Source organism: Xenopus laevis, chromosome 1S, assembly GCF_017654675.1.
Source record: "Xenopus laevis strain J_2021 chromosome 1S, Xenopus_laevis_v10.1, whole genome shotgun sequence".
NCBI lineage: Eukaryota > Metazoa > Chordata > Amphibia > Anura > Pipidae > Xenopus > Xenopus laevis.
The window spans coordinates 136023280-136050008 of record NC_054372.1 but is presented as its reverse complement, the minus strand read 5'-3'; the positions used below and the strand labels follow the sequence as shown (position 1 = coordinate 136050008).

Sequence of the window (26729 nt, the reverse complement as noted above, 5' to 3'; positions counted from 1 at the left end):
TATTAAAACATCTTCCATTGCTAACTAACAATTATTTGAAATCACTAGTAGGGATGCACTGAATCCACTATTTTGGATTCAGCCGAATCCTTCGCGAAAGATTTGGCCGAATACCAAACCAAATCCGCATATGCAAATTAGGAGTGGGAAAACATTTTTTTGCTTCCTTGTTTTGTGACAAAGTCATGTGATTTCCCTCCCAGACCCTAATTTGCATATGCAAAGTAGGATTCGGATTCTGTTTGGCCGGGCAGAAAGATTCGGCCCATTCCTGCCCGAATCCCGAACCTAATCCTGGATTCAATGCATCCCTAATCAGGAATGTGATAAATCACTGCATGCGCCATAACCCTATAGGTTAAACACTGCAAAAGGCAGTTCATATCAAAATTAGCTTTAATACCACTACTCTTATAAACCATTGCGCAACTTATCTGTATCTTTATTGCCCCTAGATTATTTAACAGGGCAGGACAATGAAAACCAGTGATTCATATGGATGTGAGATCAGAGGACGAAGAGGGCAAGACCTTCTCAATGCTGCAACACAACCTGGCGCATTTCAGTTAGGGAGAGAGAATAGAATGACAATCCCAAAAATCTAAAAGGACAGTAGCAAAGTTGCCCAAAGAATATCTGCAAAATATTAAGTGAGAAGTGCTTTAGTTTAATTTCAAGCACAATACTGTGTTATAAGGGTGGTACCCTAGAAGCAACATTCTGCTTCAGCTACAATATCCAGCCGCAACATCCTGGAAGTGCTTTGTCACAGTAGATGAGCAACTGATGAAAGTGCATATCATATAAGAGTTTCCTATTAGATGTCACCATGGCACTGTCGCGGGTGACTAATCTCCTGAAAAGGGTTTCCCAGTGGCAATAATGTAAATTGCAGATGAGAAAACATATGCGTTGCTTCATTTCCCAAAGTTGCCTCACGAGGAAACAATGAGGACAAATCTCCTCTTCTGCCATCAGCCTAAGTAGCACTGGAATTGTTCCCAGTAAGAGTGCGAAAAACCACCACCCACTTGCCCAAGCCTGGGGTAAATAATGCTAGCAGTGCATTTAAAGGAGAAGGAAAGCTACTATGAATGCTATATTTATTCTGCAGAATGCTTTACCATACCTGAGTATAAAGCTCTAGAAGGTCTCTCGATTTGTTGGATAGCAGCTGCCATATTACATTGGTGTGACATCACTTCCTGCCTGAGTCTCTCCCTGCTCACTTATAGCTCTGGGTTCAGATTACAGCAGGGAGGGGAGAAAGGAAGGGAGAGGAGCAAACTGAGCATGCCGTGCCCTGGAGGTTTAAGCTTAAAGAAGGAAGTCTGATCGAGAAGCCCACGTGTACACAATAGAAAAAAAAAAGAATGCAGTGTTTCTTTTGACAGAGGACTCAGAGCAGCATTACTTTGAGGGTTTACTGGTATATTTAGGTAGACCTTTCTGATAAAGCTTCCTTAGTTTTAACCTTTCCTTCTCCTTTAAAGGAGAAGGAAAGTTTATTTAAATTGGCAAAAGTTAGGCACCCCCAAGTGGATGTATTTACTTACCTGACACCCCAGGCCGGTGCTCTTTATCAGCAGAAAGCTGCACCAAGCAAAAAAAGACTTTCCTTCAAAAGGTTAAAACCAGTTTATTTCTCTATTTATAATTAATAAAGTTCAATCTTTTAAAATCAACTCACAGATATTGTGCAAACTAGTAAGCCGGTCACATAACTGGTTTATTCAGCCCAATACTTAAAACATTCTTCACTCTAAAACAATCCAAAGAAGAAAAGGTAATGTCATTCCAGTCTACTAAGCAAAAGAAAAATGCAGGCCATGCCCTAGATATATTTAGCATTACATTGCATAGTTTTTAAACAAAACAAGAAATTATTCCAAAACAAGCTCGACTTGTAAGACTGGTTACTACTAGATTGTCCACTTGAATTCTGGTATAAGGGATACCTTGTCCCTTAAAGGAACAGTAACAGCAAAAACTTAGTGATTTAAAGTAATGAAAATATCACGTAATGTTGCTCTGCACTGGTAAAACTGATGTGTTTGCTTCAGAAACACTACATAGTTCATATAAACAAGCTGCTGTGTAGCAATGGCGGACATTGAAAAAAGGCTACATGGCACAGGTTAAATAGTGGATAACAGATAACACCATTATGATTTACAGATCTTATCTGCTGTGTAACCTGGGCCTTTTCTCCTTTGAATGTCTGCCCCCATTGCTACACAGCAGCTTATTTATATAAAAAAAAGTAGTGTTTCTGAAGCAAACGCACCAATTTTACTAGTGCAGGGCAACACTGCATTATATTTGTATTACTTTAAAACAATTTCATTTTTTGATGTTACTGGTCCTTTAAAGGAAAACAAGAGTGAAAATAAAGTTAAGTGATTACATTAATGTTCAAAAAAAATACAATTAAATACTGCAATTTAAAAGGCCTGTCGAAAGGGCCATGGTTATTGGGATATAGCCCCCAGTTCCAAGGGCACAAAACAAAGATATCCTAAAAACTCAAGGTGGCCATACATGGGCCGATAAAAGCTGCCGACAGACTGTGTCGGCAGCTTATTGGCCCGTGTATGGGGGCCCCCGACGGGCTTCCCCGATCGAGATCTGGCCGAAAGCCGGCCAGATCTCGATCGGATGGGTTCAAAAATCCCGTCGGATCGCGGCCGCATCTGTTCGTTGATGCGGTCCCGCGATCCGACCGGCCGTTTGCCGAATGCTAGGATCCGATCGTTGGGCCCTAGGGCCCACGATCGGATCTGCCCGATATTGCCCACCTCAAGGTGGGCATATCGGAGGGAGATCCGCTCGTTTGGCGATGTCGCCCATCCGATCGAGATCTGGCCGGCTTTCGGCCAGATCTCGATCGGGGAAGCCCGTCGGGGGCCCCCATACACGGGCCAATCTATCCATGTATGGCCACCTTCAGTAATAAAAAGATAAAAAGCTAGTTGGTCTGTATGCCTATTCTTTTAACCTAAACTAGCTTTTTAGTATATATCCAGATATCGGTTCGGAATTCGGTCTTTTTCAGCAAGATTCGGATTTGGCCAAATCCATCAGCGCAGCCGAAACCAAATTTGCATATGCAAATTAGGGGTGGGAAGGGAAATCATGTGAGTAAAAAAATGTTTTCCCCTTCCCACCCCTAATTTGCATAAGCAAATTCAGATTCGGTATTCAGAATCTTTCATGAAGGATTCGGGGGTTCGCCAAATACAAAATAGTGGATTTGGTGCATCCCTTATACACACACACACATATATCTTGTTTATAAGCAGCGCACACAAGATTAAAAAAAATGTTTTAAAAGCGTTCAGTCTCCTTCTAAGACCTTTATCAAGACTTTTGATTGGTGCAACTTGTTCCATTACTACCCATGAATCCCCAGTCTAGGGTTAACATCTCACCCCCTTTAAAAAAAGAAAAAAAAAAAAAAGGACACTTATTGAATACAAGCACTGCAAGTAGAATACGTGGCTCAAGCATTTGTGTGCAGTAAAGCATCCAACCTGTGTATTCAAGAAGTGTCCTCCTTTAAAGGTGTGAGATGGTAACCCTACGTTCCCAGACCAACATACTGCAGTATTTTTTTATGACAATCGTCTGTGTAAGGGGCAATAATCTTTCAATGAAAAGTAACTCCAACAAGTATAATACATCTTTACATCTGCTACAGTATCCAAAATGCCCGCATGAAACACTTTGTAAAGTGCAATTGCAAATTGATTTGACAAATTGGTGACTACAATTTTCAGTTTTACATAGGAACACTTTTACAGATGTTCCTGGCATTATCCTTTGTGTTTAAATACCTTTTTATAAAAATTCCCATTGCATGCTGGATTCTGGCAGCCTTTTACCTGGCTAAATTTATAACCGCAGGATTCAAGGTGGCTACAGCACGAATGCATCTTAGCCTATTGTCCAAACTGCCACTGTCCTGCAGTTTAACACTGTTGTGGGCATACTTAAATGTGTGTATCTGAGATCTGGCCCACAGCTTGCCAAAGGACTATCCAATCACAGGCCACCTTTTAAACAGACTACAGCAGCAAAGGCCTTCAGCTGTGTGTTGCAGTTGACAGAACCACCAGTTACCAGCTTAAAAGTGACCAGCTTAAACTGCAAGGCTGGAGAAATATTTAAAGGAACAGTAACAGCAAATAGTGAAAGGGATTTGAAGTAATGGAGATATAATGCGCTGCTGCCCTGCACTTGTAAAACTGGTGTGTTTGCATCAGAAAGTCTAATATAGTTTATATAAACAAGCTGCTGTGTAGCCATGGGCAGCAATTCAAGCACAGGACACACAGTAGATAAGTTCTGAAGAATCCCATTGTATACTACAGAGTGTATCTTATCAGCTGTGTATCCTGTGCCTTTTCTCCTTTTTCAGCTTTGAATGGCTGCCCCCATGGCTACAATGCAGCTTGTTTATATAAACTATAGTAGTTTCTAAAGTAAGCACACCAGTTTTGCCAATGCAGGGCAACAGTACATTATATTTTCTTTACTTTAATATCTTTTCATTGCTGGTGTTACTGTTTCTTTAAGAGATCTTGTGACTTGGCATCCCTTAAACAAGCACAGCAAGGACAACGTGTTCATTCACTATTTGCTTTTTCATGGAAGTTTAAACAGGAACACTATTTTCCAATGACATCACTGCACTGCAAATCTGGTTATGGTGAGAAGGGCTGAAAGGAGTCAAAAATTATTGCTAGCAAAGGGCTTTTTGGCTCCTTTCAGCCCTATTCTCACCATAACCAGATTTGGTTCCCCATTTTGCTACTCTCAGTCCTACCTCTCAGAAGCCGTGTTCCAATCTCTTGCACTGATGAGATCTATGATCGTAACAGACTGCAAGTTTGGATATATGGCTCTGAACCATTAGGCTGTATCTGTGCTATAAACCAGCCATTCTGGATGCATAGTTGGCCAAAGTGACATAAGAGTGATTTGCATGTCTCCGCCCTTAATGCCTTATGGGAGAATCAAAACTCTCATTTTTGGTATCTAGGCAGTGCTGTGTGTATGGCATGAGACAAGTAAATACCTTCTGATTCCAGAAGGCATCACTTTCCACCAATAGAGAAACCCTCACGTGTGACTTTAGCAATAACTTGTATCTTGATAAGTCTGCCTTGAGGTTGATAAACATTTGATACGAACAGGGATGATATGAAATGCAATTTACAATACTTGCAACTACGGTTGCCACATGGTTGTTATTTTACTGGTGTGGCCAGTAAAAATGATGGTTGATCCCAATGTTATCGATAGGGAAAAAAGATAAATATATAGGAAGGCCGGTATTTTTTTCCAGAAAAGGTGGCAACCCTCATGGTCTCCTTTGTTGCATAGTCCCTGTCATTATCTCAGTCTGTAGTTCAGCAGGAGCCAACTGGCCACAAAATAGACGTCACCAGCATAGACAGCCATGTGTAGGGGAAAAAAAGTTGACATAAGGAATGCTTGATGGTCTGAAATGAGTTAAGGGATAGTCCAAAATAAATCAGATTGTGGCGTAGAGATGTCCATGCTGTTTGTTTATTCCTGATAATCTCAGTACATGTGTCCACTTGCTGGGAGGGGTATCTCTTGTATGATGAGTGTGGTTAGACTGGACTTTCAACTACGGCTGGCCAAGAGGGACACAGGCCTGGCATTCCTGCCAAAGGCTGAAGGGCATTTGTATTAGATGAAGGTTTTGTATACAGCAAAGACTGGAAGTCATGAAATCATGCAGTCTCAACTGAAGCCGTGAATACTAGATCTCTCCCTAATGAAAGATGAGCCTTTTACTCGGCCTCCTTGCCTTGTGGCTGTGCTGGGAGAGGGTCCTGGCTGTAGGGAGGTGGGGGGCTATCCTTGACTGGCATTTTTATCGCCTCCTCATAGGTGGGCAGAAGTAGAGGGTTCTTCTCACACTCCGGTACCACGATCACGGCCAAACCATCTTCTTCGTGTTGTGTGGGGGCCGAGCGTGTGAGCAGGAAGCGGTAGTAGGTGAGAACACAGCGGATCAGATACAACTTGAGCAGCAGCATCAGTAAGGAGAGGAAGACTACAAGGACGAGATCCTCCACTACAGTCGGCTTTTCCTGCTCCTCGATGCCAGACAGGTAAGGCCTGGTGCTGATCAGTCTCAGCTCGGAAGGGAAGCGCATGAACAGGCCGCAGAAGAGAAGCAGAGACCCCAGGAAGTCAATAATCTGGAAGGCCAGGAACGGGAGTAAGAGGCCGGGGCGTGTGCGTAGTACCCCATACAGCAGACAAAGACTGAGGAGAAGTAGTAGCAGCCCAAGGGAGTAAATCACCGCCACGGACCCTGGCGAACTCCACGGCCCCGGACACTCCCCGCTGCATTTAACCACGGCCACCGTCTGCCAAACCAAGGCCTGCAGGCTGACAAACACATAATACACGGCCACCCCCAACACCACCGAGCGGACATTGAAATAGCCGCAGCACCGAGGCGGCTCCTGGGTCACCATCGTTTCGACGTTCCGTACTCCTGCTCTGCTTCACGGCCTATACTCTGAAGCGGAAGTGCGTCTACGGATAAAAATAAAGTTTTCTGCTCCGCCTTATTTGTGGACGTGCCTTCTGGCTCTGACCTGGCGAAACTGTTTGTGACGCATGCGCTGTTGCTCTGCAATAAAGGGCTTTGATTAACCGTAAAAAAAAAGTTATTCACTTCTCTACACTTCTACTACAGAATATATATATATATATTGATCTTACCCTAAAGGCGAGCATGGGCCCAATGTCAAAAGCATCGTCATAGGCTGCCATTTTGTCTACAGTCCCTTTATTATTCTTCCTTATTTGGATACAGTGGCTTCATGTAGGGGAAGCAAAAGGCAACCCAGTCTTCTACTGTCCTAGCTAAAGGCTGACAAAACGCCAGCGCCAATGCACTCACGGTGCTTTCATTTCCGAAGTCACCCGAAGTTTCCTTGTGAGGCAACTAAGGAAATTGAAGTGCCGCAAGTGCATTGGTGCTGGCGTTTTGTCATTATAGTAGGGGGAAGGCAGTTCAGGGATATTGTTGCCCCACAGAAGAGGCGATTAGTCGCCAGCCGACTAAATCTCCCCGAATCTGCCCGTGTGCTTGAACCCTTATATAGTTTAAATTGAATTTGCTGCTTCTCATGATATGGATGTAGATTCTTAAACTATTTGTGAACAGACAAGGGATAAATACAATAAAATGCAAATAAGTAAGTTTACTTTCTAGATGAAGTGGTAAGAGTTGAGACAAGAGACCCCTGCCCCGTATAATTTACAGTTTGTTTGTGCTTTCTGAATGAGTCTGCAAAGATTAAAGTGATATTTGTGCACAGACAAAGGCTAAATACAACAATAAAATACAAGAGAATACATTAACTTTTAAGATTAAGTGGTAAGAGCTGATACAAGATGAAGGAGGCTCCTACCCCATAGAATTTACAGTCTATTTGTTTGTTTTCTGAGTGAGTCCGCACCAAAAAGGCTCCTCCTCAGGATAAACTTTTTGACACACAAACTATGCAGCCACTTTTGTAACGTGATTTGTGCTGACTCATACAGTAAGAAAAAACAAATAGACTGAAATCTCTATGGGGCAGGGGGTTCCTTCCTCTTGTGTCAACTCTTGCTACTTAATCTTGAAAGCTAATGTATTTATTTGTATTTCATTGTTGTGATATTTGTGTGCACAGACAAGGGGTAAATACAACAATAAAATACAAAAAAGTACATTAACTTTCAAGATTAATAAGTGGTAAGAGTTGATACAAGAGGAAGGATCCCCTAACCCAGTGGTCCCCAACCTTTTTTACCTGTGAGCCACATTCAAATGTAAAAAGAGTTGGGGAGCAACACAAACATGAAAAAGTCCCTTGGGGTGCCAAATAAGGGCTGTGATTGGCTATTTGGTAGCCCCTATGTTGACAGGCAGCCAACAAGGGGCTCTACTTGGCACTATACTTAGTTTTTATGCAATTAAAACTTGCTTTCAAGCTTGAAATTCAAAAATAAGCTCCTGCTTTGAGGTACCCTGAGAGCAACATCCAAGGGGTTGGAGAGCTACATGTTGCTCGCGAGCTACTGGTTGGGGACCACTGCCCTAACCCATAGAGATTTCAGTCTATTTGTTTTTGATTTCTGTGCGAGTCAGCACAAATCACATGTTACAAAAGTGACTGCATAGTTTCACCACGTGTCACAAAGTTTATTCTGAGGAGGAGCCTTTTAGAGACCTTTATCTTGTTTTGTTAAATTATGCCTCAAGGAGGAGAGAAACAGTGCTATTTCAGCCATGAGCAAACCAACTAGTCCAGATAGCGTGCTGTTGTTTTAAATTAATCTGGGCAGATCTGTAGTTTTTCCAGAAAAGTAAAGTATATAGAAAATATATTTACTTAGTAACGTATAAGAGGTGCTCGTTAGAAAAATAGGTGTTTTCTGCATAAATAAAAACATCTAATCAGTGGTAAAATGCAAGAGGAAGTGGTTTGTGAACCATTGGAATTCATGTTGTGGGGGGTTCCCTTGGTACAGGCAGTGTTGCTCTCTCCGCTTACTACACAGTAATGTACACACACACAGTCACATGCATGCACCTGATTTCTCAGTCTCACACACACACACAAAAAACAAGCAGTCTCTTTTTCTCATACTGAATCATAGCTGTATGCAGGGGTGCTGCGCCAATGAGGCGAGTTAAGAAACTCGCCTCAGGCAAAAATGCTGCTCCTGGTACTTTAAGAGCTGAATTTCCGGTTTTCAAACCGGAAATTTGGCTCTTCTAGCGCAGGGAGTGCAATTATGCTCTCAGTGCTAGCATCCTGGCCCTCTTTACCGTCCTCCTGGACCCCCTCCGGCGGGGATGAGTGTTCACCCTCCCCCATGTCGAAGCCTATGCTAATTTATACCTTTACATACTATGTATGAGATTATGTTTACCACTTATTGATCATTTTTGTTAGGCAATTAGGTTTTTAAGTGAACCTATACACCTTTCTGACCTCACATTGCAATTAGCCAAGTCTGTTCATTAGCCAAAATCCATCTAATTTAATAATTGTATTAACAACAGTATTTCTATCTGAAAAATGGAAATGTATTCAATAATAAACTGCCTTTGAGCATGTAGTTACTTTTTACAGGATGTTGGTAATTATGTTGATTCTTGCCCAGTTTGTCAACGCTCTAAAACTTCCAGGTCATTACCTCATGGGCTGCTACAGTCACTTCCTATTTCTGAAAGGCCATGGACCCATATGTCCATGGATTTCATTGTGGAGTTACCTCCCTCTAAAGGGAATACTGTCACTTGGGTGGTAGTGGATCGTTTTAGTAAAATGTCTCATTTCCTTCCCCTTCCCACCCTCTCCTCTGCCAAGTCTCTTGCTGAATTCTTCCCCCCCCCCTCTCTCTCTCTCTATATATTTAAGTTTCATGGGGCACCATTGAACATTGTTTCAGATATGACAGTTCCAATTGTGTCTAGGTTTTGGAGGGCTCTTTTCTCTCTTAAGGATAATAATTTGTGTATCTCCTCTGCATACCATCCACAGAGGAATGGCCAGACAGAAAGAAGAAATCAATCTTGGGAACAATATCTCAGATGTTATGTCTCCAATAATTATCCACTCTGGGCAGATTTTGATCCATGAGTTTTCATTCAGTAATGCCACTCATTCATCCACAGAAGAATCTCTGTTTTTTTACTGTTTTTGCCTGTCATCCTAGAGGCTTTTCATTTTCTGGTCTTTCCTCAGATGTTCCTGCTGTCAACTCGTTGGTTGATCACTTTTCTAAGATTTGGCAAGGGGCATTATCTTCAGCAGTAGCCGCCCCAAAAGAGAGCCTATAAAAAGCATTGTAAAATGTCACCTTGGTGATAAGGTCTGGTTATCCTCTAAGAACAATCCTTTAAAAGTCCCTTCTGCCAAGTTCGTTCCTAAAGTCTTTGGTCCCTTTCCTGTATCCAAGGTCATTAATCCCACTACGGGAACTGCCTCCGGAACTCAAAATTTCTAATTCTTTTCGTGTTTCTTTATTGAAGCCTGCCAGACTTGTTTGTCAGAATTCTCCTCCTCTTCCCATCTCTGTTGAAGGCAGTGGTAGAACTACCGGGGAAGCAGGGGGTGCGAGCGGGCCAGGTTTTGACCCAGCCAGAACTCTCTTTCTCCCTGGTCCTCTTGCTTTAAGACCTGGTGGCATCTGAGTAGCAGAGGGCTTTTCCCAAGGTAAAAGGCGTCTGTTATAGGTGGAAGCCTGAGCCGAGGGACCTTGGGATTTGTTCTGGGTTTGGGATACCATTCATAACAGTAGCACAGTGAAAAGGAGATTCTCTAACAATGTAAAGCAGTGATCCCCAACCAGTTTCTCGCGAGCAACACGTTGTTCACCAACTACTTGGATGTTGCTCCCAGCGTCCTCAAAGCAGGTGCTTATTTTTGAATTCTTGCCTTGGACATAGTTTTGGTTTCATAAAAAACAACCAAAAGCCAACCACAGCCCTTATTTGGCATCCCCTGGAAGTATTTGCATGCCTGTTTTGCTCTCCAACTCTACTTACATTTGAATGTGGCTCATATATAAAAAAGCTTGGGGATCCCTGATGTAGAGTAATTAAAATGCTGTTACAGAACTAAAACTAAAAAAAAACCTATATCACAATGTAATTTCAGTTTCTTTGACCCCAGTGCATTGCAGCAAAATTTTGCAGATTTGTGTATTTTTTTGCAAAACAAAACACCACCACCACAAATTCATCACTAAGTGGTGGTGTTGAAGACAAGGGACAGAATAGCAAATGAAACAGTGAAGCATGTGAAATGGAATAGTAGTATAGGATAGTTTAATATGTGTGTGTGTGACACCTAGTGGGCAATACTAAATGTTGCAACATCAACAGGGGATCTGGAGGGAAATACATTTAAAAACATTCCTTATAAGGGATGATAGGTATAAGCTATGTATAAGTCTGCCTTGTTAATGATTTATGTTTTAGCTTGATTTCCTAGTGTTGCCATCTTGTCTGGTACCCAGACTTTCCTTACCCCATCATTACTGTCAGTGAGTGAACAACTAGCAAGCAGATTGATAATGAGTTGACATTTTAATTGTCTTATGTTTTTATGTAATTACCATCACATTTGGGTCCATTCCTGGACTGCTATTTAAGATAATGACTATTTGCTTCCAGAGAAAGTATAAACTTAAAGGAGAACTAAACCCTAGGCATGTGCCTCTTCTGCCTACCCCTAGTCAGGGGCGATTCAGGGGCTTCTGCGATGCTGCCCCCCTCTCCCCTGTGCTTACCTTTTTTGAGCAGTAGCGGGTTAAGGGGGGTCTGCACCGCTAGTGCAGAGAGCTCAATTGCGCTCTCTGCACTAGAAATGACAAATTTCTGATTAAATGACTGGAAAATCGGTTCTTAGGGGTATATTTCAAAAAGTCAGAGTTAGAGATCGCCACGAGGAAACTTCGGGCGACTTTGGAAATTGAAGCACCGCGACTGCATTGGCACAGGCGTTTTCTCATTATAGCAGGCGGAAGGAAGTTCGGGGATATTGTTGCCCTGCAGAAGAGGCAACTAAATCTCCCCGAATCTGCCCCTGCCCTTAAGGTTACCAGGAGCGCCTTTTTGCCTGCCCCTAGTTCAGGCCCTGGTGGTGGCAGCACCTGAATATTGGAAAGGACTGGCACTTGACAGGACTGTAGATGCAAGTTGTGTGCAGGTGTTTTGGAGGGTCTGTAGGTGGGGCTGTTGAGCAGTGGATGAGTGAATGAGGGTGGAGGCATTTGTGCTGGGCAGGTGGAGCTATATCCACAGACTGTCTAAGATTCTCTTATAGTGAATGGGTGTTCAGTTATAACATGCACAGTTATGAGGTTGTACTGAAACGCCCTTGTGGAGTGAATACAAAAGAACCTTTCTGCATGTGCCTGCTCTTACATGACTACATTTTCCTTAATAGCTGCCTCACACACAACTTTTTGGGCTGCTCCACGTACTGCCATATACTGTAGCATCAACTGAGACGTCGCGCTGTGATCCACTGCTCAGATCTGCCTCATACACTGCCTGTTATTGCTCTCACTCAGCTGCCTGTTACTGGATCTAAGAGCCGGAGTGCATCTGTGCCCTGCGCCGCCAGAGTTTAGAGCATCAGGTAAGGCTTTTAGTATCCATTAACAGCACGTGGAAAGGATTCGAGCTGTTCATATAATAGATTTACCTACAATTTGCATTATTAGCAAGGGATGGGATGAAAATAAAATCCAAGGCACAGGTCCACAAACCATAATAAGGCCAGCAGCATAGAGGACTATACTGTATAAGCAACATGTTCTCTGTTTTATTTGAGTTGTTAATAACCCCCACCCCCTTCACTTGTCATTAGAAAGTACAGTTTATAGGGGCACATATTTTTTCTCTGTATGTTTCTAATTAGCAGGACTTGTGGAGCTGCCATATTGTTTTCCATAGACAGAAGTAGAGGCTCAGGATATAACTTGCTCTGGGGACATAGGGACACCTTGATCTTGTCTTGTGCTTCTGTTAAATGATGTTACACAGTAGTAAATGCTGCCTCATACAGTTCAGGTAACTTTGTAAGACAGAAATAGATGTGCTCCAATCTAATTTGGTATAGGGTACCCGAGTCAGACGTATATAGCTGCATTCTGATCTATTGGTGTGTATTTTGTAATCAACATGACCATGTACAGTACTTGCATCAGGCGCATAGAGTATTTATTGACTAAAACTCTGAATGCAGGGATTAGGGTGTCAATGATGCGGATTAATTTCAGACCACTTGGGATTGATCCACATTCGCAAGATCGCAATTTGCAAGGTTTCCTTCTATTCATAACATGAGAAAAGGGGCACTTGCCGGATTCAAAATGACCAAACAATCCAGGCAGCAATGCAAGTGCTACTTAGCGGCCATGCCATGATCTTACATTATATTAGTCCAGAGGTGTCATATATTATTTAATATTTGTGCTCAGGAGTAACAGCTACTGGTTACTCCACCTAGCAAAACAAAACCACCCAGGCTGGAAAGGGTCACTTGCTGTCTTCTACAACAAGATGACGCACAACTCTCAGCAGCCCTTGAGTGGCCAAAGGCAGGTTGTGTTATCACACCACCAATGGAACACCATGCTTGTCTGGTGAGGGAAGTGTATAACTTGTGGTATTTAAACAAGTCCTAAAAGAACTTCCTATCTCCAAGAAGGCAGCTTACTTCTCCATCAACTACCAGCTGTGGCAAAGAAATGTTGCTCCATCGGAGGAATGAATTGCAAATTGCATAATTTTTGCTCACTACAGTACACAATTCCTCTTTTGCCTCTTATCCATTTCAGTATTGGAAACCACCTAGACAGTTTCCAGACCTTGCAGAGCGAGCTACTGCTGCTGGCGTACATCTCATGAATTCACATAACTCTTTGATGCTGAATATATGTTGTGTGACTTCTATATTGTACTTGTAATAACTAAGAATTATGGAACATGGGACATATTGTGTGTTAATGTTGGATAAGCACCCAAAGGAGAACGTGCCTTTATCTCCACTGCTGTTTTTCAAGTAGCAGAGATGCATGCCACACTGTCCCTGACACTTTTCCTTGACATCAATAAAAGCTGCCTGACACTGCTAATAATAAGGTGGGTGGGATTTTTGTGCACTGAAGCACACGGAAGTGACCACAGATAAAACACAACATGCCTTACAAATAAGTAATACACAGTAATCCAAGTGCAAACTACATGGAAAATTTTCCATCTGATGCGACACAACTGTAGGATGCAAACACGGCATGCTGCATCTTCACTTGAGATAAAGTCTGATGGTGCCTGCCTTTGTTTATGCAATCCAATGTGGTGGAACACGTCCTGAAAGTCATGTGTGTAATGGCCCTTCGACCACAAAAGAGATTATTACACGATATGTAAGAATAACACCAACATTATGCATTAAAGTAGAAGGAAAGCTATGGAAGCATTTTCTTGACAACAGATTAGCTGAAATATTGCAAGGTAGAATGCTATATGTATTCTGTAGAATGCTTTACCATACCTGAGAAAAAAAGGTCTAGAAGCTCTCTGTTTGTTTAGGATAGCAGCTGCAGTATTAGCTTGGTGTGACATCACTTTGTGCCTGAGTCTCTCCCTGCTCACTTATAGCTCTGGGCTCAGATTATAGCAGAGAAGGGGGGGGGGTGGAAGAGGAGCAAACTGAGCATGCTCACGCCCGGGGGAAGGAGGTTTAAGCTGAAGGCAGGAAGTCTGATACAGAAGCCCATGTGTACACAACAGAGGAAAGGAAATGCAGTGTTTCTTTTGACAGGGGACTCAGAGCAGCATTACTTTGAGGGTTTACTGGTATATTTAGGTGGACCTTTCTGATAAGGCTTACATAGTAACTTTTCCTTCTCCTTTAATGAGGCAAATAATATGCTAATTGCCTTTCATCATAAACCTGCATTTTTGTGAATGCATTTTTCATTACGGGAAACGCAAGTATGAATGAGGGTTGGCAGATATCCCATTAGGACCTATACAAACAAGCATATGTGTGTTGCATGCATAAAACAGCTAACCTGTATTTTTTTTGTAAGTGCATACATTGTGTATTTCCCTATTCTGATACATGCACGACAAGCCATAACAATGAAGCAAAAGATGGAAACAACGGAAACTTTAGATGTGCTGAAACCTGCATCTTAAATACAAATGCCCATGTGTAAGGTCCCTGAAAACCAGATTTATATAAAATCCACATTAGGTAGATTTGTTTGTGGTTGGATTTAAATGAATGAGTTGTAACCTTATGTGTGTATTTAAGGCTTTTGTAACAGTCTGTGTTTTTTTCCTACTGTCTTAAAAATGCCGGCAGAGAAAAAGCACATTGTGTTCCAATGGGGCATTTTTAAAATAGTGGATAAAATGTATGGTGTGACATGAACCAATTGTATTAAAAAAAAAAAAAAAGCAACAATGAACCGCAACTAATGAGCTCATGCATAAAACCAGGCTGAATATAATGGAATCCATTAGGTGGCACGCTTGGTTATGCTCAAAGTGGCATTTTAAATATGCTTTAAATGCATACAAAAATGCCGTTATTAATGACCCATGAAAATCGGGCTTGCTATTGTTCAAAACTTTTTCAAGTCTGTGCTAGGTATATTTCATAACTATTTAATTGCTTATTTGGTAACATTGGATTGATAATCTACTTAATTGCATTTAAACCAGTGCAGCCTGCAGCAGGTTTCTAGTAACTGATTAGCAAATATTATGAGGATTTTATATGAAAAGTTATCTACCAACACAACTATGCATAAATGGTAACCAGGGAGAAATGGGTTGTCTGGTGAGTCTTTCTTATATACTGTAGGGTGGTTTGGTTGGTCTCTTTTTGGGGAGGCTAAGCCTTTCTAAACCTTCATTATTCTCTGTCTGTAATGGTAACATCCCCAGCATCCCCCATATGATAACATCATTGTGTAGGAGTATATCCAGCTCCAAATTATACATATTTTCTAAATCTTCTCCATAAAAAGCATAATGTTGGCATTTGTGATTATCTGTCCTTTGAATTCTTTAACTGACCTGCCATAAATCTATTGAGAAACTAATAACCATTTGGTTAAGATAGCCATTGTTTGGATGTTGAATTTATGTAACCCTCATAAATCAGTGTTCCAATGCAATCCTTGCCTGTTGGGATTTTCAGACCTGCACGAAAAGATAACTGGCAAGTATCCTTCTGAGCAGCCCATCAGAGGACACCATACATGGGCTAGTAAGGTGCAACAGTCTGGAGGTCCTAGTAGTAAATTTTATTGGTCCATATATGGCCAGCTTTACAGAAAAATAAAGTTTATTAAACTTTTTGTAATTGTGGAGGTTATGGGAAAAAGCTGGAGTAAAGTAAAATAAATGGAATAAACAATCATGAGCTAATGGCAGCCAATCTGTCAGTACACCTCCAACATATCACCATAAACTGCTGCCTTTGAGAAGGCTTGGCACCTGGCTGATACTGTACTGGCCCTGTTGGTAAAATAGGCACATAAGGGCAATATTAATTATATGCCACATTTTCTAAAAAGGGTGGCAACTTACAAAGATCACACATCTACCATGGGAACTGGCTTGAAACCCTTCAAGTAGGGCAATGTTTTTTTACAAAAACACACAAAATTGAAAAGAAGTACAACATTTCTGCTACAAGGCTAACCTGCAGCATGTTTTGAATTATATTATAATTCATGTACAGGTATGGACCTGCTCGGGAACTGGGGTTTTCCAGATAACTGATCTTTCCTTAATTTGAATCTTCATACCTTAAAGGAGAAGGAAAGTAGTTTACCACTTGGGGTTGCCAAATGTTAGGCACCCCCAAATGAATGTATTTACTTACCTGAAACCTCGGGCCAGTGCTCCTATCAGCAGGCCCGGGTTATTCCAGCAAGCACCACGGAGCGCTTCTCTTCCGGCTTCTTCTTTCTTTCAATTTCCCGGGGCAGACGCATGCACAGTATAAGAAAAAGCTGACTTTTTAGTTAAAGTTCTGCTTTTCACTCTAATGCGCATGCGCAGCCTCGAAAAGAAAGAAGAAGCCAGAAGATGAGCCCTCTGTGGTGCTTGCTGGAATAACCCCGGGCCGGTACAGTTTTCTGCTGATAGAAGCACCGACCTGGGGTTTCAGGTAAGTAAATACATTCACTTAGGGGTGCCTCTCCTCTTTCATGTAAGTCATGGCATTTATTGGGTAACAGTACTTCTAGCTGACTAAAGCTGAAATATATGCGGTACAAGGACTGAGTCGTAGCCTGAAAGCCAGTTACAGTAAGAATTGCAACCTGTTCCTGTTGATATTCTCTTACAGAGGGCCAGTTGGGGCGAGATATGGTAATAAATAAGTATCTGCTGCTCTTGAAGAAGGGTTAGTAGGGAAGTAGGGTTAAATAGTTACAACTGCAATGTTTTCATGTATTTATCATTTTATTATGAGCTCAGGGTTACCTAAACAAAATGTTTGACTTTAAAAGGACCAAAAAAAGAAGTCTTGAAAGTATATTGGGGTAAATTTATCAAAGAGTGAAGTTCCGCCACTAGAGTGAAATCCCGCAGCTCTCAATTCATTTCTATGGGATTTTGAAAGGCTTATTTATCAATGGGTGAAAGTGAAAGTGAAAGTTCACCCTTTGATAAATACGCCTATAAAAATCCCATAGAAATGAATGGAGAGTGGCGGAATTTCACTCTAGTGGCGGAACTTCACTATTAACTTCACTCTTTGATAAATATACCCCATAGTCTTATGAGTAGTTTGCCAGGTTGTGCAGAAATCTGTGCAACTTTGTATTGGGTTTCATAAACATAAATGCAGAATGTGAGGGATCCATAATCATCCCTTAAACCTATATAAAATGGACCATTCCTTTAATGAAGGGGATGTCCATCCAAAAATTTTTTTTGCGTAATGACTGAAAATGTAATGCTAAACAAGTTTCCAATACACATTAATAAAAAATGTCAGTGTTATTTCTAAATACCGTTAAAAGATCTTACAACTAGAACTGTGTTACTCAATGTTTGGGTCTGTATGTTGCAACCTCTAATGGTTATGGATAGGATAGAAAAGATGATATTTATACAGTTATAGGATCTATTATCCAAAATGCTTGAGAGGGTTTTCTGGATAAGGGATCTTTCTGTGGTATAAAAACCAGTGACCCAAGTAAACCTAACAAGGTTGTTTTGCTGGGAATATAAATTCATGCAGCTGAGTTACCATCAAGTACAAGGTACTGTTCTGTTATTACAGAGAAAAAGGAAACATTAAAAAAAATGGAATTATTTGCTTAAAATTGACTTTATGGCCTTCCTGTAATTCGGAGCTTTCTGGATGATAGGTTTCAGAAAAGGGATCCCATTCCTGTAATTTATAAAAGGATGTTAATCCTTCTGCATGTCAGATTCAGTATAAATGAGGAAAAGTCGTCCTGTAGAAAAAACAAAACTTTTCCAAAGTGATAATCTTGCTCCCACTTGACAGGAAACTGACACATTTATTTTTCAGGTCGAGCTCCAGCAGTTTAGAGAAATGGGTGAAGTTGACTGTTAGAGACAGGGCAGAAGAGACACTGCTAAAATCTAGCTGATAAGGAGGCCTTAACTGAAACAATGCGAAACAGATGAGAACCTGTAGGGTCACTTTCTGATTGTGTTTTGTTCAATGTTCCTGTTATTATTCTATTGGAACATTTTCATAGATATTATAAAAATATTTCAAAGTGTTCAAGTGTGTTGCATAGGTAAATCGGTAATAACCAATATAGACAAGATGTTCCCATTATTCTGAGACCATGTTTAAATATACTGCATTTAGACTGTTAGCCCTACGATTTAGACTGTAAGCCCTACGGGGAAGGGGCCTCCATCGTTTTGTCTCCTTGACACTGAGCACTTAATCTGTATTGTAATTATAAAGTGCTTTATATGTATATAAGCATAATGAATTGTTTCATTCCACTGGTAAAAATTGTATTTGCTTCAGAAACACTAGTTGCGCAATGACAAACTGTGCCTGCCTTTTATTAGATAATACCTTGCCATAGGAGATAGAGGATCGATGCTGCTAAAACACTTAGATTTCAAAATTTCCCGTAATTGTGATTACACAATGAATAGCAGAGATGATTCTCAGTACAGGTATAGGACCTGTTATCTTGAATCCAAGGGAAATGTTTGTATAACTTGGATTTCCATACTTTGTTACAAATCCATTATAACAATAAGCCAAATGGAATTGTTTTGCAATCAAAAATGAATTGTATTTTAGTTGGGAACATTCACGAGATACTGTTTTATTACAGAGAAAAAGGAAATCATTTAAAAAAAATGTAATTATTTGAAATGGAGTCTATGGGAGATGGCCTTCCCATAATTCAAAGCTTTCTGGATAATGGGTTTCCAGATACTGCATCTCGTACCTGTATCTCCTATGGCGAGTTGTTTTGTAGCTATGATAAAATTCCCCATGTCATTGACCTTGATGTGTTCCACAGCTGATGGGACTATAGGTTCCACTGTATGTGCCTGAAATGGCCCTAGATTCACAAATGAGCGAATCTGACCAGCTTTACATAGAAAGATTAACGGTGTCAAATGGCATTTAAGGTTCTCTACAGGATTATCGTATGAAAAGCCATATAAAATACTTTTATTTTAATGAATTTTTACTTTTGAATGTACTGGTCCTTTAAGTTGGTTTTACCATGCAAGAAGAAAATCAGTAGTATAAGTTACAGTTTTTATAACTGGCAGGCATTAAAAGTGTGACAATCCTGTTGGCACTTGTTTATCCTTAATGTACTGTGTCTTGCACATATGTATGCAGCCTTTAGTGAACTGAATCTTGTATTTTGAATTTAATTTATACATAACATGTCATTTGGCCCCTAACCTCAGGTTACTTAAAACAACCCAGGGCACATGCTGTGAAAACATCAGAAAAGAGGGAGAGTTACTGATGACCAGGTTCTGCGGTATAGATCTTCACCCTTAAAGGATTGGGAGAACTTTGGTCTGGCACAAAAGCATAATGTAAGCAAGTGTAGCCTATGTCTTTGAGGCTTAGTTTTCCTTTAACTGTGCCAAATGAGCACACTGAGTCAGTTCACAAAAACTGCTGCCTTGTATGACTCTCATTTTTCCAAAGGTAGAATTTTATTCCACTGTCATTAGTAATGAACACACTTCATGAATGAGCCCAAGGAAGACTGCATTTAGAAGCATATACTGTGGTGTAGAATGACACATTCCATAATAAACTATTCTGGGGATGCCTGCAGTGCTCCTGCCACAATATAACTTTTCTGCCAAGTCTGTAAAACCTAGTCATGGCACAAAGAGACGGTTTAATATTAAAAAGCAATATTGTGCACCAAATGTTAAGTTATTGGGCCTTAAGGTCCTGTAAGAAAAGATTTGTCGTCCAGCCAATTATTTTCCTGTTTTGAACACCGGCTCACGTTTTGAACTGCAGGCAGATACCAGCCAGTTATTTGTTCAGGCTTCCATGTCATCCTTTTCTCATATGGGCACCTATTCAATGTTTAACAATAGCAGTAGGTCACAGTCTGTCTGTAGAACTGAGCATTTTGTCTGATTTGCTCTTGTGGATGGTGCGTCAGCAGATGCTGAAGTGAGAAGAGCCACAGCTCCACTTGAATTTTGCTTCCTCATTTTTAGACTCACCTGTAGAAAGCTCTGAAATACAGCATTGCTATTTCCCAAATAGTCCTATTTAAACAAGCAATTCCTCATTTTTAAAGATTTACTTTTTTTTTATAATAGACACTACCTTGTACTTGAGGTTAGCTTTTTTCAAAGTAACTTTTGGGCATGCTCCAAATGATTGAACAATCCCATATTTGCAGAACCCCAGGAAATAGATCCCATAATTGTTCTTTAATTAGTTGTAGGTGTACTGATTCCCATTGCTTGCTCTGCAATGTACTTCAGCCGTATCAGTCTATAACATATTCTTTGCCTGATATTTTTCAGCCATTTGAATTTGGCAATTGACATTGATTTGAATAGGAATCACTTGTACTTATTTTGTGATGGTTATGTGACTTCTCACAGGGGGAAAAGAAATATAGTCATATATGTCATTAAGGCTCTAGATAATTTGTAATTTAGAAGTTATTTATACCTGCATTCAAGAAATCCTTTATGCTTAAGACAATCGTCATCCATGGTATTTTTTGGATAAGTTCTGACAATAGGCTGGAATTGCTGCCAGTGCAAGGTAATATAAACTGCATGTTTGCTCTGTTGTATTGGTGACCTTTTCATGAGAGATGTGGCCATCCATGATTTTTTAAATGGTGGCAAATGCAATACAGGTATAGGATCAATTATCCATGATAAAATGGACTTTCTGGAGAATATCATTCCTGTATTTCGAATCTTTTTGAATACTGAAGCCTTCAATCAGAAAAGTTGCAGGGATAAAAAGCCAATTGAGATTGCTCCTCCCATATATAAATGCATGTTATTGTAACTTTCCAGTTGTTTTTAATCTGTTGCAGTAGATTAACTTTGGGACTTTACCATTTTATATCTGGTGAAGTCTTTGGGTAAATGTCCTGTTCTAAACTAGGGCCTATCAGTGACTGTTCTTAAAGGAGAACTAAACCCCCCATGCGGATAAGTCCCCACTGGGCCCCCTCCCTGCCTCCCCTCCTGCACAGTCTTAACCCTGAATTCTGTCCCCTCTAGAAATATTGACAGCACTTGCAGAGTGAGCGCAACGGAGCTCACGGCCGCCATATTCTTCTCTTCTGTAATTTTGGTGTCTTCTTCCTCCCCTTCGGCAATTTCCGTCTCTTTCAACGCAAGCACAGTTGTCGCAAACCGGAAAATTGCATCAACTGTGCATGCGCTATAACGCCACTCACTTCACAAAAATTACCGAAGAGAATAAGATGTCGTCCGTGAGCTCCGCTGTGCTTCATCTGCATGTGCGGTAGCTATTTCTAGAGGGGGCAGAATTCAGGGGTAAGACTGTGCAGGGAGGAGGTGGGCCAGTGGGGAGTTTAGTTCTCCTATAAGGTGTTGCAGGCAGCTGATTGTACTGATTGTCACAGGGAACAAGTTCAATTTACCTTTATTTTTACTCTCTGCAACTAGCTCAAAATACATTATATACTTATACACATTGTTTAGAAAGCACATGATTCTTTGTTGTTTTAGTGCACTTTGTTAAATCTGTGAAACTAATGCTCACTTTTGTGCATTAACATACATGATATCATGAACACAATCTGTGACGAGCTCTCTGCAATATTATTACAGTTTTTCTTCTTCGTCTCTTGTTAGTAGATGGCATTGCATTACTGAACTTCCTGAGAGTGCCATGTAATTATAGTGGACAGCATTGTATATACTGAGTCTGTGATTTAGTTACCAGGGTTTAACTATTGAGTTGCATGATAAATAATAGAAATGGATAGTATTTGGGATGCTCCGTCTTCCTTTTTTGAAACATAACACTGCTTTTCATGGCCACTGAATGCTTTTTTCCGTCATCACCAGTTGCCACATGTTGTTCTTTTGGCTGTTGTCTTAATGGTTTAAATTACTTACGTAATTCGGTAATTAGGTCTGTGGGGTTTGGTAATACTGTGACCACACAGAATGTAATGTTGTTCACCTACACTAGCCTTCCATTTAATAGATGTTTTCAGGATCAATTGAGGGTGTCCAGTAAATAAAGATTTTTTACCAATATTTCAAATGCAAGTTATATACTACACTGCACTGCCAGATCTATTGAACCTTGGCAAGGCCAATCTCAACCTTCACCTATAGGTGGTCATAAATGGGCAGATTTAAGCTGCCAATTTGGGGAAGTTTAGCATTCCAACAAGCCTCCCTGGTCAATATCTGGCCAAAAATCGTCCAGATCTCGTTCGGGCAAGCTTGATTTTTTGGTCTGATCAAGAACCATGTTGGCTGATTGATGTCGTCCTCGCTCAGACTTTAGTATCCTCTTCATTGTTATGCAATCGTATAGCCCTAAGATGGGCCTGTCGGGGGAAAAATGTGTTAATTTGGTGACCTCGCTGTATGGAGATCACCAAAGAAGTTTTTTTGCATTTAAGTAGAGAGAGATGGGTATATATGGCAGCATTGGCAGAACCAGAAGTGTATAGTAGCATAGAAGTTCTGTTAGTAATGACAAATATCACTTAGTGCTACACGTTGTAGCCTAAAGGTGTCAAGGGCTAAATGACTTCCCAAATTGATATAGGGTCAGGGGTTGTTATATATTAGAAGCACTGAAATAACATTAGACAAATTCTTAGGCTTCAGATTCCTTTCTGATACTTCTGCACAGGACTCCATACTCTTGACAGCTCAGAGCAACAAATGATTGGATCAGTCAGATTTGTCTCACTATTAGGCAGCCAAATTGGCAAAAAGCCACCTGTGGCGCCCCTTGCTAAACAAGCGGATCTATCAGTAAATGAACATCTTTAGGCCTAACAATGACATTGAGGATTCGAACGATCGGATCTTTGCATCTATAGCTTAAGACTTACATCACCTCTTACATCATTCTTTTGATCTCACAAGTGTGACATAATTTGGTGGATACATCAACTACAATCATTGGCTATGTACAGACTTTACAAAGATTTTGATTTATATGTCTTTTTATGGTATTCTGTTTCCTGTTCTTTTTATATATTATATCTTAGATACCTGAAATCCATATACATATTAATGATGGCACTAGTTGTGATGTCATATCCTGCATTGCCCATTTAAAAGCTAGGGTTTTGTAGCATTATGTTAAATTCGACTTCTGTCTGCTACTTTTTCATACAACACAATCACATTTCTGGCAGGCAGAAATCAAGCAAGGTCAAGTAACAGGCAGGAGGTCAGAACTAGGGAAAGCCACAGCAGTAGGAATCGGGCAACAGGGTAACAGGAGCAAGGGAAATGGGCAATGGACACGGAACAAGGCAGGGAACACAGGAACTGTGGATCAGGGATCACAGAAGTCAGAGGCTAGATCGGGCTTAGGAGCTCAGATGATCAAGCACCATGTGCTGCACGTAGCTGGCTTATAAAGGCCCTAAATTGTTTAATCACCAACACATGATGTTAACCAGGTAGGCATTTTGTTCAGGGAGCAATATCTGATACATAGCAGTACCAGCCAGTCACAACTCTAAAAGCCCCAGTGGCTCAGAAGGAAAGCACACAGTCCAGCTACCTAGCAGGCCAGGGTTTGAATCCCAAAGAGTCCTGACATACAGTATATATGTGCTTGTGTTCCATTGGCCAAATGTTATCCTGGTCTATTTGATTTCTGGCTGTATACAACAAACCCTTAGGTTCTTAGGAAGGAGCAGAGAAACTGCCCCTGGGGAAACTTGGGGCATCAGGTGTGGATATGTGAGAGATCATGGTGTATTTCTGCATGCTCAACCACATATCTCTTCTGAATCAGTGTGGGGCCTGACTGTGGATGTGTGTGCATGGCAGAGTCTGTGTGGTGCCCAAGGATGTGTTTCTGTGTGCCTGCCAAAAATGTATGTAAATTTGCAATGCCTGCCCTACTATGACTGCATCTGTGTGTATGCTCCTGCCTAAATTAGCCTGAGTATGCCTAAGTATATCAGAATTTGTGTGCCTGTGTCTTAATCTGTGTTTGTGTGTGTTTATACCCTGATTTACTGTAGTTAGGTTGGCTATAGCACTACTCTACAAGAAGCAACATTCATTTTATTATACTACATCATCTCCAGGATTTCATTACTTTTTAACATTAAGTAATATGTTCAGTTGATTTTATTGTGCTATTTTTTGTTACACTTTTACATAAAATGAATTATGTATGGCATTGACACCCAGGCCTGCCCCCCCTCTGGGCCCACTGGATGCTCGCACCAAGCAAAATTGCATCCAGAGTGGGGGTGGGGGAGGTTGCATTCAGTGTTGAACCTGAAGCTGGCTAAAAATTGCTAATCACAGATTGGTCGCTATGGGTTACTGTCCAGGTGCAAATTTGCCCACTGTCCAAAAATGACCCTTGTTTATTCTACTTTTTTGTGGGATTTGAAAACTAGCAGTGGTAAGTGTAGCATAATAGACTAGCCTATCCGAATGAAAATATCACCCACCACCTATGACAGTATAAATGTACAATGCATACAGTGGGACTTATTTGACAAATGTGTGAGAAGGAAAAAGCCAGGAAGGGTTTGACTTTTGTAAACACATGTCTGGAGCTCCATAGTGCTCTTGAAGTCACACAAATGCTAATGAGCTGACCTTTATGGTCTTGTAAACATGCTGGGGAGTAGAGGTACAGTACATTAATTGTCCTTTGGAATAATGTCAATGCTGTTACCAGTTGGGGCTTCATTTGGCTTTCCACAAATTATAGTTATGGGATGTGTCAAAAGAAAAAAGGCCTTTGCCTCAAACATACGTGTGTGTCTTATTCAAAGAAGGGCGCTATTGGAAAGAGAACTCTTCATTTTAAATTGCTGTTGCCATTCATGTTCATATAGCTGTTCATAAAGGTCATATGGGTGAATAACAACTTGCTGCTGAGAAAATACTGGCTGCATTGGTCCCTGGAAAGTGCCTCTGATGACACTTACCCATATTTCTGCAGCCATAGAAAACTTTGCTTAGAACTTATGCTGCCTCAGAGCTCTATTTGGAAAGATTCATAGGTATACACCCAACGGGATACATAATACACTCATTATTTCCTTTATACACATATTATATATCACCGCAGACCTCTTTATAATATGTAGTAGCAATCCCATATGTATAATGTTGGATAATAGCAATTATTCTTTCTGTGGTTTTATGTGGGTGTATTTCTTGGTACTCATATGGCTTTCTTTTATTCCTTGCTGGTACAAAAGATCTGTAGTGGGTTTGCAAAATGAAAGAAGTCTCACAGGATCGGTAATTCCCTGTCTGAAATATGAGAGTTTCCATTTGTGCCACTCAAGTCTTGAGAGTGTTTAATAGGTTTGAGCGGAAGAATTGAGAGAGAAGTTCAATGATATATATGGATTTGCTTGCCCTGCAAAAAGTATGGGAACAAAACCTTTTAATGTGCCAGAAAACTTCACTATTAACCTTGTGCAGTAGCCAAATGGTATTAAAGGAATTCTAGTAAAACGTCCCTTTAAGGTGTCCAACTTCTTCTAAAGTTATATCGTTGAACCATGCAGTAACCATGCAGTGATTTGAATAAGAGATTGGAATATGAATAGGAAATGGCCTGAATAAGTAGCAGTAAGTAAGTGTGTAGCCTTACAGGACATTCGTTTTTAGATGGGTCAGTGACCCCATCTGAAATCTGGAAAGAATTATGATGTCTTAAACATTACATACTAATGCAAATGGATTGTATAGATTTTTTTTTCATTAAATACATACTAGCTGTGGTGTTGACTATGAATAATTGCACATATAACATTTGTAATATTTTCTTTATCTTTCAAAGTACCAGGTGTAAAATATGGCGGATCCCTTACACCACCTCAAACCTAATGCCTCTGTTGACATTGATGATTACCAAGGGGATGATGGCTCCGCACATAATGACAGTTTTCCGCTATCATCTCTTGCAAACCTGTTCGAAAATGAGGAAGGTTCAGCTCCCAATGAAGGGGCCCGAAGTCCCCATGTTCCAGATAATAAGCAGAACCTTAGAATAAGGTTTCAAGGACAATTCAGAAAAGGTATATCCAACCCCAGGGACCTTCTGGAATCCACCATTTATGAATCTTCTGCACCTAAAAAAGCCCCCATGGACTCATTGTTTGGTTATGAAACCTATCACCATCACCCTACAGAAAACAGGCGGAGGCGGAAGAAAATACTTTTAGAGTAAGTTATGGCTTTTAACATTTTTTTTAAATTCAAGATTAACTCTAATACAACTATTTTTTCTTCCTAAGTTATCATTATTATAATATCATTATAGACTGCTTTAAAATGCTAAGACTCTATAATTGTTAGAGACTGAGCTAGTTTAAACTTTGAAGCTTGAAGACATTAAATAAGTGATGAATAAAATTAAATATTTTAAAGTGAATTTAAAGCCTGTGATAAACCT

General features: G+C 40.6%; 2 protein-coding genes across 2 annotated transcripts in view; one reads left to right on the top strand and one right to left on the bottom strand.

Annotated features, from left to right (window-relative positions):
- Positions 1–5135: 5135 nt before the first annotated feature.
- Positions 5136–6652, bottom strand: LOC108707079 (lysosomal-associated transmembrane protein 4A). The gene has a single exon (XM_018244028.2). It carries the CDS (start codon positions 6519–6521, stop codon positions 5826–5828), a length of 696 nt encoding a protein of 231 aa, XP_018099517.1. The 5' UTR covers positions 6522–6652; the 3' UTR covers positions 5136–5825.
- A 5110-nt stretch (positions 6653–11762) lies between these two features.
- Positions 11763–26729, top strand: part of trpv4.S (transient receptor potential cation channel, subfamily V, member 4 S homeolog) — a 48041-nt gene continuing 33074 nt past the window's right edge. The window contains exons 1-2 of the mRNA XM_018244027.2: positions 11763–12197; positions 26115–26500. Coding sequence (XP_018099516.1) covers positions 26130–26500 — 371 coding nt within the window. The 5' untranslated portion in view covers positions 11763–12197; positions 26115–26129. The remainder of the gene's footprint in view (positions 12198–26114; positions 26501–26729) is intronic.

Coding starts and splice junctions, on each gene's coding strand:
- LOC108707079 (XM_018244028.2), bottom strand. CDS start 6,521: ATGGTGACCCAGGAGCCGCCTCGGTGCTGCGGCTATTTCAATGTCCGC.